Raw genomic sequence first — 13131 nt, forward strand, 5'->3', positions numbered from 1 at the left:
CTTGGAGTTTTCCAAAATGCACCTGAAGGACTGTCAGACCATGAGAAAAAATATTATCTGGTCTGATGAAACCAAGATGGAACTCTTTGGCCTGAATGCAAAGCATCAAGTCTGGAGCAAACCTGGCACCAACCCTATGGTGAAGCATGGTGATAGCAGCATCATGCTGTGGGGGTGTCTTTCAGTGGCAGGGACTGGGAGACTAGTCGGGGTTGATGGAAAAATTAACGGAGCAAAGTACAGAGAGATCATTGATGAAAACCTGCTCCAGAGCGCTCAGGACCTCAGACTGGGGTGAAGGTTCACCTTCCAACAGGACAACAACCCTGAGCACACAGCCAAGACAAGCAGGAGTGACTTTGGGACAAATCTCAATGTCCTTGAGAGGCGCAGCGAGAGCTTGGACTTGAAGCCGATCGAACATCTCTGGAGAGACCTAAAAATAGCTGTGCAGCGACGCTCCCCATCCAACCTGACAGAGCTTGAGAGGATCTGCAGAGAAGAATGGGAGATACTCCCCAAATACAGGTGTGCCAAGCTTGTAGCGTCATACCCAAGAAGACTCAAGGCTGTAATCACTGCCAACGGTGCTTCAACAAAGTGCTGAGTAAAGGGTACTTAAGTGAATGTGATTTTCAGGTTGTTTTTTAATACATTTTCAAACATTTCTAAAATCCTGTTTTTGCTTTGTCATTATGGGGTATTGAGTTTAGATTAATGGGGGAAAAAACGTTTTAATCCATTTTAGAATAAGGCTGTAAAGTAACAAAATGTGGAAAAGGTCAAGGAGTCTACACTTTCCGAATGCACTGTATATGCCAAGTTTTTTGTGGTATGTCAATTCACTTTTTGAAAATCAAGGCTTGAGATATTGGCCCCACACAAGGAAAACAGTAACAAATCTAGAAATAACAATATATTAGTTATAACGAGGCTAAGAGCCTTAATTACTTCCTGTCAGCTCCTTCCTCTCTAAAAACAAAGGAAGTTCCTCAGGAGTGGAGTTCAGCACTTTGGGCACAGAGATCCTTTTGTCTTTTCTAAGGCGAGTTTCAATTTCCTGTCTGTTTTTTTTTAGATACATGTAGTGTATAAATGTGTTACTGTGTGTAACTTAACAGTCATTCACCCTACAGTCTGACAAGATGGCCTTGAGAAATGTCAAACATTTTGTAGAATAAAATAACTAGAAAAGATAAAGTAAACACAAACAGCAACATTCACACGACAGATACAAATGCTTACAAGGTGTACAAGATAAATGTAAGTCACACAAATATTTTTATATTTTTAAACCCGTATTGATGCCAGTACAGTACTGTTAGCGGCTCTTGGGTTTAATAGGTAAAGACCCGAGTCTACACCCTTATGGCAGTATTGTATATGGATGTTCAGTGGATGTGTTAACACCCCTCTTAAGTGTGCTATTCCTTTATACAGTTAGCTAGCTAAAGTTAACAGTAGCTGATAAGTAATCTTGACAAGTGGCATGGACAATTAAAGAGCAGGTTGTCAAAGAGTCTTGTACATTTTGGGGGTTAAAATATTTGATTTTGTATATTTCTATGGTGGCCTTGAATCCGTCTTCATACTAATCGACATAAGCATACATGGCTAACGTTAGCTAGCTAGCGAAATAATCAAACAGCTATCTAATTTAAATACAGGTTATTGACACGATTATACTACTACGTGGGGACTTTTACTTTGAATTTTTGTCAAAATTCCGTGATCCGGAAGTACTTTTTTGTGTTGCGGAATTTCAGACGATTAAAATAACACAGCTCGCTAGCTACTCATCTTGCATTATCTAAATATGTCTAAAATACAGTTGTTGAGAGTTTTTCTCTACGATAGATTAACAGCTGCCGCTGAGGAGATATTCGAGGTCGTTGAAAAAACCATAGCAGAGAATCAGGAGGAAGTTGTCCGTCTACAGAGGCTACTCGACATTGTTCTTCAACCTGAGATAAAGCAAGACAGAGCAGGTTTGTTACTCATTGCTTATGTCAAACTTACTTAACCTTCATTTTATGAAACACAAGGAGCAATGTCAAAGATAGTTATTTTTGAGAGGAAGTGTACCTGTAGTAGGTAGGTCTAAATGTCATAATGCAGTGTTTCCCCTATATTCATTTAGCAGTGGTGGCCCACCCCAGCTAAATTTTTGCCACTGCTGCAAAACATATATTTGATACATACACACACTCACTCACCGGCCAGTTTATTTTGTACACCCATCTTGTACCAGGTAAACCAGCTTTTTCTTGTTTTTAGCTGATAAGAGTGGAACCCGTGGTTGTCTGCTGCAATAGCCCATCCATTCTGCACACCACTGTGGTACTGCATCGTTATTTGCCTGTTTGTGGCCCGCCTGTTAGCTTGCATGATTCTTGCTATTCTCTTTCGACCTCTCCCATCAATGAACCGTTTTCACCAATAGGACTGCTGTTGACTGGATGCTTTTTTGTTTGTCGCTCCATTCTCGGTTGTCGTGGGCGAAAAGCCCAGGAGGGTGGCCTTTCTGAGACCATAGATCCCATTCTAGCCTTCAGTCGAACAGTAACTGAACACCTCGATGTCTGTCTGCCTGCGTTATACAGGAAGACACAGCCATGTGACTGACTGTCTGTAGAAGCGAACGGGGTGGAAGTCTACAGGAACAGCTAGCTTGTCAATGCACTCTTCCACCCTACCCATCATATCCAATTTTATTTGTCATATGCGCCGAATACAACAGGTGTAGGAGGTGTAAACTTTACCGTGAAATGCTTACTTTACGAGCCCTTTCTCAACAAAAGTAAGAATAATTAGCATAAAAGGAAAAAGTAACACAATAAAATAACAATAATGAGATGATGTACAAAGGGTACCGAGTGTACAGGGGTACGAGTTAGTTGAGTTAATATGTATGTATGTCGGTAGGGGTAAAAGTGACTCGGCAATCAGGATAGATAATAAACAGAGTAGCAGCAGAGTATGTGAAAGTGTTTCTACACAACCGTTCAAAAGTTTGGTGTCACTTAGAAATGTCCTTGTTTTTGAAAGAAAAGCCAATGGTTTTGTCCATTTAAAATAACATCAAATTGATCAGAAATACAGTGTAGACATTGTAAATGACTATTGTAGCTGGAAACGGCTGATTTTCTTTTCATGGAATATCTACATAGGCGTACTGTGTTCTAATGGCAGCGCAAACAGGCTCTAGCCAAAATAGAAAGAGGAGTGGGAGGCCCCGGTGCACAACTGAGCAAGAGGACAAGTACATTAGTGTCTAGTTTGAGAAACAGACGCCTCACAAGTCCTCAACTGGCAGCTTCATTAAATAGTACACGCAAAACTCCAGTCTCGACGCCAACAGTGAACTCCAGGATGCTGGCCTTCTAGGCAGTTCCTCTGTCCAGTGCCTGTGTTCTTTTGCCCATCTTAATCTTTTATTTTTATTGGCCAGTCTGAGATATGTATTTTTCTTTGCAACTCTGCCTAGAAAGCCAGCATTGCCTCTTCACTGTAGACGTTGAGACTGGTGTTTTGCGCACCAGGGCTTCCCACTCCTTTTTCTATTCTGGTTAGCGCCAGTTTGTGCTGTTCTGTGAAGCGAGTAGGTCACAGCGTTGTACCAGATCTTCAGTTTCTTGGAAATTTCTTGCATGGAATAGCCTTCATTTCTCAGAACAAGAATAGACTGATGAGTTTCTGGCCATTTTGAGCCTGTAATCAAACCCACAAATGCTGATGCTCCAGATACTCAACTAGTCTAAAGAAGGCCAGATTTATTGCTTCTTTTATCATGACAACAGTTTGTGCTAACATAATTGCAAAAGGTTTTTCTAATGATCAATTAGCCTTTTAAAATGCTAAACTTGGATTAACTAACACAACGTGCCATTGGAACACAGGAGTGATGGTTGCTGATAATGGGCTTCTGTATGCCTATGTAGATATTCCATAAAAAATCTGCCATTTTCAGCTACAATAGTCATTTACAATATTAAGAATGTCTACACTGTATTTCTGATAAATTTTATGTTATTTTAATGGACAACAAAATGAGCTTTTCTTTCAGAAACAAGGACATTTCTAAGTGACCCCAAAGTTTTGAACGGTAGTGTGAGTGTGTGTGCCGTCAATATCCATGTGTGTGTGTGTGGGCAGAGTCCAGTGAGTGTGCATAGAGCCAGTGCAAGAGAGTCACTGCTGAAAAAAATCCTAGGATAAACCTTGGCATAAATGTCAGCACTGATTTTCATTCTTTCTCCTTTACCCCAGACCTCCAGCAGCTCTGTCTCTCTGTCTCTGAAGTGGAGATTCCGCCGGAGCAGCAGCACTGTGAGCAGGAGTGGAGCCCCAGTCTGAGGCATGAGGACCCAGAGTCCACACAGATCAAGGAGGAACGTGGGGCCAGTCAGGAGGAAGAGCAGCCTCAAGGGCTTGAGGCTCACACTAAAGACTCCATATTCACTCCTGCTTATGATGAGGACCCAATTCAACTCTCACATCCCTATCAAGCCCAAAAGGAAGGAAACAGAGAGAGAGACATTCTACCCAGCACTACAACTGAACAGATCAAAACAGAACCTGATGGAGAGGAATACGGAGAATTAGAACCAACCAGTGTCTTTCAGCCCCTCTCTGCAGTAAATCCAGACTGTTCTGCAGCTCTGAGTGAAAACAGTGAAAGTGACAGTGGGATGGAGACTGGCGGGCCTCCGTCAGGTTTCAAGTCAGTCAAATCACAGAGAATAAAGATGGTAAAATTACAAAGCTCCCCTATCAACACTAAGGATAACAAATCCACACCGTTGTTCCACCTGAAATCACCTAGGCAAGGTCATGCTACTCCTGGTTGTTGTAAGGTGTGTGGCAAGTATTTTCATTACATGGGCTTATTATTTAAACATGTTCAAACTCACACAAACGATAAAGAATCACTTTGTGGAGTGTGTGGAAAGCATATGGCGTCAACAGAATGTATGAAAGATCACCTCCAAACTCACATTGCAGCTAGGTATTGTTGTCATGTTTGTAGTAAATGGTTCACCTTAAACAGCAATCTGATCGTGCACATGAGAAGCCACACAGGGGAAAAAACGTGTCACTGCCCTGTTTGTGGCAAAGGATTCAGCACCAGCGGCGATCTGAAGAAACACATCCGGATTCACACAGGGGAGAAGCCGTTTCGCTGCCCTGATTGTGGCAAAGCATTCAATCAGAGTGGAAATCTGAAATATCATAGAAAGTCCCACACAGGGGAGAAATGATATCGTTGCAGTTGTTGTGACAGATGTTTCAGGATTGACGCACATCTTAAAAGTAGACAAGGACTCACCGGGGAGACGAGTAAGATGCAATGATTGATGATATGCTCAAGTGGGCCGATTCATATCATGAATACTTCTGGAAATTATATTTTCTTCATACAGGGATTGTATGTTTTAATCACTTTCCCACTCTACATTTACAAGTGCATTTATTCAGTACATTGGCCATGTTGCACCCATGGCTGTGCCCCTGCCCAGTCATGTGAAAACTGTAGATTAGGGCCTAATGAATTTTATTTCAATTGACTGATTTCCTTATATGAACTGTAACTCAGCAAAATCTTTGAAATTGTTGCATGTTGCATTTATATATATTTATTATTTTTAAAAAAATTTTTTCAGTATATCTGCATACATGTATAATGCTTAAATGCTCATGTGTGACATGTAGTATTAAAATGTTTATTACAAATATGTCCCTTCTATGTTAACATTATGTGTTAACTTATATGTTACGGGATTTCAGTGATCCTTGTAGTCATGGTAATAAAACAGTAAAACAAACTACACTAAACACTCAACTTAAATGTAATCCTATTCATTTAATTGTTTTTCTTTCATCACTTCTCAATTCAGCCATTTGACTGTTTTACGCCATTCCCTCTTGTCCCTTTTGTTGCATCCAGGAAGTGCGTCATGACAGCATCTGCAGAGGGAAAGCAACAAATATAAAATAAAGAGCACATAGAACAGTTATGGGTTGTGTTTGGGGTCATGAAATGATCCAATTCAGTTTCATTTAAAAATCCTTGAACATGAATGCCCTATTTGCAATGATTTGATTTGTAAATTTAAAGGATAGTTAACTTTTTTTACGCCTTAGTCAGTCGGATGGTTCCTTACCCTGAAAGTAGTCCATGGGCCAGGATAAACTGTATTCCATTACTTAGAGTTGTTTAAATAACCACTGGCAACTTGAGGGGATTTGGCCACAAACTTTGAACTTTGACTAATTGCCCCCATCACCCCCATATTTTTGTTTGTTAGCAATCTGACTATAAGGTGTAAATCAGCAAACTCCCTTTAACATCCTACAGTGTATTTAATTGAAATTGACCCCAACCATGTTATGGTGGATGCATTTTTAATGGGATACTGCAAGATTTTGAGATTTAGGTCGTTTTTCGACTTACCCAGAGTCAGATGAACTCATTAAAAAATGTATGCCTCTGTGTGCAGTTTGGAGATGGTTGAAGTTAGCATATCATTAGCTTAGCAAAATTGCTGGAAGTCTCCTGGTATAGTAGCTAGCAGATCACAACGTTGTATGTCTCAATGGTGCTGCCCATGCGCTCATAGATGCCTTGAGACCGATACATTATATATACAAAATGTATATGGACACCTTTTCAAATTAGTGGATTTGGCTATTTCAGCCACACTTGTTGCTGACAGGTGTATAAAATTGAGCACACCGCCATGCAATCTCCATAGACAAACATTGTCAGTAGAATGGCCTTACTGAAGAGCTCAGTGACTTTCAACGTGGCCCCGTCATAGGATGCCACCTTTCCAACAAATCAGTTTGTCAAATTTCTACCCTGCTAGAACTGCTCTGGTCAACTGTAAGTGCTGTTATTGTGAATTGGAAATGTCTACGAGCAACCACGGTACAACCGCGAAGTGGTGGGCCACACAAGTTCGCAGAACGAGAACGCAGAGTGCTGAAGCGCGTAAAAGTTGTCTGTCCTCGGTTGCAACACTCACTACCGAGATCAAAACTGCCTCTGGAAGCAACATCAGCAAAATAACTGTTTGTCGGGAGCTTCATGAAATGGGTTTCCATGGCCGAGCAGCCGCACACAAGCCTAAGATCATCATGCACAATGCCAAGCGTCGGCTGGACATTGGACTCTGGAGCAGTGGAAACGCTTTCTCTGAAGTGATGAATCATGCTTCACCATCTGGCAGTCCGATGGTTCGGGCTAGGCCCCTTCGTTCCAGTGAAGGGAAATCTTAACGCTACAGAATACAATGACATTCTGATGATTCTGTGATTCCAACCTTGTGGCAACAGTTTGGGGAAGACGCTTTCCTGTTTCAGCATGACAATGCCGCCGTGCACAAAGCGAGCTCCATACAGAAATGGTTTGTCGAGATCGTGTGGAAGAACTTGACTGGCCTGCACAGAGCCTTACCTCAGCTCCATCGAACACCTTTGGGATGAATTGGAACGCCAGGCCTATTAGCCCAACAACAGTGCCCGGCCTCACTAATGCTCTTGTGGCTGAATGGAAGCATGTCCCTAGTGGAAAGCCTTCCCAGAAGAGTTGAGGCTGTTATAGCAGCAAAGGAGGGACCAACTCCATTTTAATGCATTTGATTTTGGAATGAGATGTTTGACGTGCAGGTCTCCACATACGTTTGGTCATGTACTGTATCACCTGTTATCCTTATACTTCCATTTGGTCTGAGTTGGAGACCTCCAAAAGAAGTGACAATTCTATTGAGCCTGAGAAAGCTACTCCCTGACCCCCAAGGCCCCTCCTAGCCATGATCTCGGCAAAACGGAGCTGCTCTTCCTCCTGGGATGGCCGCTCCAAGACCTCTCCATCACGGTTGACAACTCCGCCATCCAGACATTATTTGGGACAGTAACATTTGAGCCTGGGTGAATTTCAATCTACAAAACATAAATAATTCACTCAGATGCTGTAAAAGACTAGAAAGTACTGTAAGTACAGTAATAACACATCCTCTGTATTTAAAATAGTTCTATTAGCTAATACATTGACTTGTATTTAAAAAATATGTCCTCATTATTTATCTTAATTTCAGATGATGTAAAAGATAACGATCGTGTACTACATTTCAAGAAAAAAGAATACACATGTAACCGAAGTGAAATGGCTAGCTAGTTAGTGGGGTGCACGCTAATAGTGTTTCAATCGGTGACGTCACTCGCTCTGAGACCTTGAAGTAGTTGTTCCCCTTGCTCTGCAAGGGCCACTGCTTTTGTGGAGCGATGGGTAACGATGCTTCAAGGGTGGCTGTTGTCGCTGTGTGCAGATGATCCCTGGTTCGAGGCGAGGAGAGGGATGGAAGCTATACTGTTACACACATAGGGCCTCCCGAGTGACGCAGCGGTCTAAGGCACAGCTAGAGGCGTCACTACAGACACTGGTTCGATCCTGGGCTGTATCACACCGGTTGTGATCAGGAGTCCCATTTTATTTTTATTTAACTAGGCAAGTCAGTTAAGAACAAATTCTTATTTACAATGACGGCCTAGGAACAGTGGGTTAACTGCCTTGTTCAGTTGTAGAACAACAGCTTTTTACCTTGTCTGCTTGGGGATTCAATCTAGCAACCTTTTGGTTCCTGGCCCATCACTCTAACCACAATTGGCCCAGTGTCCTCCGGGTTAAGGGAGGGTTTGGCTGGGGGAGCTTTACTTGGCGCATCGCGCTCTAGCGACTCCTTCTGGCGGGCCATGCACCTACAGGCTGACTTTGGTCATCAGTTGAATGGTGTTTCCTCCAACACATTGGTGCAGCTGGCCTCTGGGTTAAGGCAGGGTTTGGCCGGGGGAAGCAGGCGGGTGTTAAGTAGTGCGGTTAGGCTGTTTTATCTTTTAAATAGGTAAATGAGCCATAAACCAGCTAACAGTAAGCCAGGCTTGACAGGCTAGCTTTAGCGCAGTTAGCTTAACATATACAGTTTTTCTCTAGAAATACAACTCTGTAATACATAAGACTTGGGTTGGGAGATGTCAGTCCCTAGACCATGTAAGCGGAGTAGAAAATAAACCACAATATTACCTCAGAGGAGCTATAAATCAATCATTTCAAACCAGAAAAGTATCTGCCTCAATTTTTTCTTATGTTATTCTGTGGGCTAGCCTTGTATAGCCCCAAACCCAGTCATCTCTATGTCAAGATCGCTAACCGTATTCACTCAAATCAATTTACACATTTCAACTTTACAATTTCAACCTAAAAGGTAAGTGTCACTCAGATAACCATTTAGACTCTAATATTTTATGTAGATTATGTGCTTGTCTACACCACATGCCTGTTTATGATAACAGAAAAAATAGACGGGAGAAGAAACGGTTTTAGTGGAGATCTCAAGGATTTCAACCATATACAGTCATTGATTACAACAACCAGTTGTAATATGATAATATTACCTGTTTTGAGCCCAACATTTTTAAGGAGGGTTTGCCTGTTTTCCTGTTTTCCTGCATTAATACGTGACACATTGCAAACGTGATACCTTGCAAACAATGTAAAAAATAATATAATTGAGTTAATAAAGCTGCATACAAACATGGTATCTTTTTTTGTTTTCTTGAGTAAGACAGCTTCAAAATGTAGGTGTTTCAGCCTAGCTCAGTGCTTTCTGTGGTGGTGGGGCAAGCCAGCAGAAAATACAGAGCATTGCGCTGTGATTGACTCAGTGTTCTGTCACTCACGGGGACACGACGTCACCGCAAAGTCTAAGAGGTGACCTCGGTAATTCTAGCCCTTTGGGTGCTGCCATAGAGTTACATTAGAAGTGCTCATCCAAGAAGGCTTAAGGTCATTGTCCACAGATAAAATTATGTCAAATCACATTATATGTACAGTAGCTTTGATTGGACGAATTATGTCAACATCATACTTTCAAAATCTTAGCTAGCAGTCATCATCCTGAATCAAGTTGACAATCTACTGGCAAATCCTTTTTAATCCTTGTCATATGAAGAGAAATAATCAAGTGATCACAGCACAACAAGGTGAGTTCAACAATGTATTGTTTGCTGCTGCATAAATGATGTAATATGCCAGGGAGATATGTATACTGTAGCTAAGAAAGTAATACTAAGTGTATGTTGTGTAGCAAGCTGTTAGTAGCCCATGTGCCTCACCCTAATAATTTGGTCTATTTACCCCTCTTAATTTCACCTACTGTTCTGACTTGGTGGTGCACATGTAGCCTATAACCTGTTTTAGAGAAATATTATCATATACTTTAAGAGCTTTCATTGTCTGCTTATATGCCCCCTTTATTTATCCTACAGTTCTGACTTGGTGTACAGGGGGAACACTGTAAGAAAGGTCCATGTTCGAAATTCTGTCGCTGTACATTTCAAAAGTGCTAACCAAATAGTTATATTGACTAACATTAAGTCCGTCCTAGCTCGCTCATTAATGTCTTAATCAAAATTATGGATCGCCTCTTATCCGCTTGTCGTCCCCTTATGCCATAGTTTGTACATCTCAATTGTCATTAGAAACCACATTTGTTTAAGCAAGTCAGCCATATCAGCTATGTTGTTTTTATACAAAGGCAGTAAATAAGGTTGAATGAACTGTTTTGCTGCCAGACAAGGCTCCGCTGATAGCCAGGTGTAGCAGTGGTAAGATGTTGGGACTGCTGTTGAGGCAGCTTTATGTAGGCCCTAATAGTGTGTGGGCAACGTTTGTCACCATTATAGTGCAATTCATGTATTGTTTAGTGTTGTGTTGTGGCTTTGCTGGCATTTTTTTTTTTTTGCCCCACCAAGATTTACAGTCTAAAATCACCACTGGCAACAACAATATCTTAGCCATGTTTTATTTAAAAAAAAAGGTGATTCCACAACCTTATGTGCAACCACAACCATAGTGTACGAAAATAAACATTCATACTTAGATAGGTTTCTGTTGGTTTTCAAACATGTGTACATCACAAATGGTAAAACTACAATAGTCTACGCATTCTCAATCTAATCTCAAACTGAGATGGCAAGTATCATCTACAGTAGCTACAGGAAACAGCAAAGTAGTCATAAGGTTGCCTAACACTAAATGCAGTTAGAAAATAATTCACCACTAAGTGTGAAATTGGATGTGTTGTTTTTAAATATATGCCATGTAAAGAAAATGCATTGAAGTAAAACAAACTAATATTCTCAGTACATCCATACTATTATTGTTTGTATGGGGTTGTGGTATTGATATATAGTAGGCTATTGAAATATAAAATTATATATTTTTAAACGTATGTCACGTTTAAATATGGGTTTTAAATAAATTAACATATATTTTAAAATATATGTCACGTTCTTTGATATATAAATCCATATATGGCCATGTTTTCTGTATGGATTTTCTCAATGACAGATTAACAGCTGCTGCTGAGGAGATATTATCTGCAGTAAATCCAGACTGTTCTGCAGCTCAGAGTAAAAACAATGAAAGTGACAATGGCATGGAGAATGGAGGGCCCATGTCAGGTTTTAAAACGGTCAAATCAAAGAGAACAAATATGGTAAAAGGACAAATGTCCCGTATCAATACTAAGGGATAACATCCACACAGTTGACCCAGGCAAATCATGCTAATCCCTGTTGTTGTAAAGTGCATGGCACGTCTTTTCGTCACACGGGCTCATTGATTTAACATGTGCAAACCCGGATAATTAACAGATATGTGGTCTGTGTAGAAAACATTCAAAGTCCACGGAAATGATAAAAATAAACTCACAATGCAGATAGCTTTTGTTGTCATGTTTATGGTAAATGGTTCAGCAAGAAGGGTAAACTGATGCACATGAGAAGCAACATAGGGGAAACATATTTTGCCTGCCCTTAAATCAGAATGGAGATCTGAAAATACATACGAGGACCCACACAGGGGAGAAGCCATATCGTTTGTGTCAAAACGTTCATTCGGAGTTGACATCTACAAATGCATATGAGGATTCACACAGGGGAGAAATCATTTAATTGTCGTCATTGTGCCAAGGATTCAACCAGAATGGAAATCTAAAAACACACATGAGGATTCACACAGGAAAGAAAAAATGTATCTCTGTCATTTTTGTGGCAAAACATTTAATCAGAGTGGAACTCTGAGCTATCACAGAATGATCCACACAGGGAGAGATAATATAATTACAGTCGTTGTGGCAAAACATTTAATCAGAGTGGAACTCTGAGCTATCACAGAATGATCCACACAGGGAGAGATAATATAATTACAGTCGTTGTGGCAAAACATTTAATCAGAGTGGAACTCTGAGCTATCACAGAATGATCCACACAGGGAGAGATAATATAATTACAGTCGTTGTGGCAAAACATTTAATCAGAGTGGAACTCTGAGCTATCACAGAATGATCCACACAGGGAGAGATAATATAATTACAGTCGTTGTGGCAAAACATTTAATCAGAGTGGAACTCTGAGCTATCACAGAATGATCCACACAGGGAGAGATAATATAATTACAGTCGTTGTGGCAAAACATTTAATCAGAGTGGAACTCTGAGCTATCACAGAATGATCCACACAGGGAGAGATAATATAATTACAGTCGTTGTGGCAAAAGTTGCAGCTCCAGCAACGATCTAAAAATGTGCATACAAATTCACACAGAGGATAATCTAGGCTGTTACTGTCCTGATTGTGGCACATACTTCAATCCGATTGAGCGTCGAAAGATACACATGAGGAAACAATATCATTGAGGCAGCTCTATTGGGCTGGTCTGGGTTGAACCGTCACGTCATCGGGTGAAATCGGGGAGGGGTGAGCGCCCATCTCAAATGAAACATTAATCTGCGCCGCTGGGTCATTTATGTCAACAAGTCAGCATGATGCATCTTCCAGAAACATACATATATTTTCCATAAAACACATGTTTATATTTTCAAACTAGTTTTCATATGCAGATAAAGCGTTTTTATATAAAGCAATCACTTTTGCAGGTGAAAACACAGATTCCTACTCATCACTCCACGTGCTTAATTACGTCTCTTTTGTTTAGAGCCGACCTCCCCGTCGGCCAGAGCAGGGCATCAAGTTTACACCCGGGAGGCAGCCAAAACTATCACCAGATTC

At 40.9% G+C, this 13131-nt stretch overlaps 1 protein-coding gene across 1 annotated transcript; it reads left to right on the forward strand.

Annotated features, from left to right (window-relative positions):
* The first annotated feature begins 1019 nt into the window (after positions 1-1019).
* LOC115134424 (zinc finger protein 358-like) lies at positions 1020-5842 on the forward strand. The gene is made up of 2 exons (XM_029668375.2): positions 1020-1988; positions 4270-5842. Exons 1-2 carry the CDS (start codon positions 1817-1819, stop codon positions 5259-5261), a joined length of 1164 nt encoding a protein of 387 aa, XP_029524235.1. The 5' UTR covers positions 1020-1816; the 3' UTR covers positions 5262-5842.
* The last annotated feature ends 7289 nt before the right edge of the window (positions 5843-13131 follow it).

Source organism: Oncorhynchus nerka, linkage group LG9a (genome assembly GCF_034236695.1).
Source record: "Oncorhynchus nerka isolate Pitt River linkage group LG9a, Oner_Uvic_2.0, whole genome shotgun sequence".
Lineage (NCBI taxonomy): Eukaryota > Metazoa > Chordata > Actinopteri > Salmoniformes > Salmonidae > Oncorhynchus > Oncorhynchus nerka.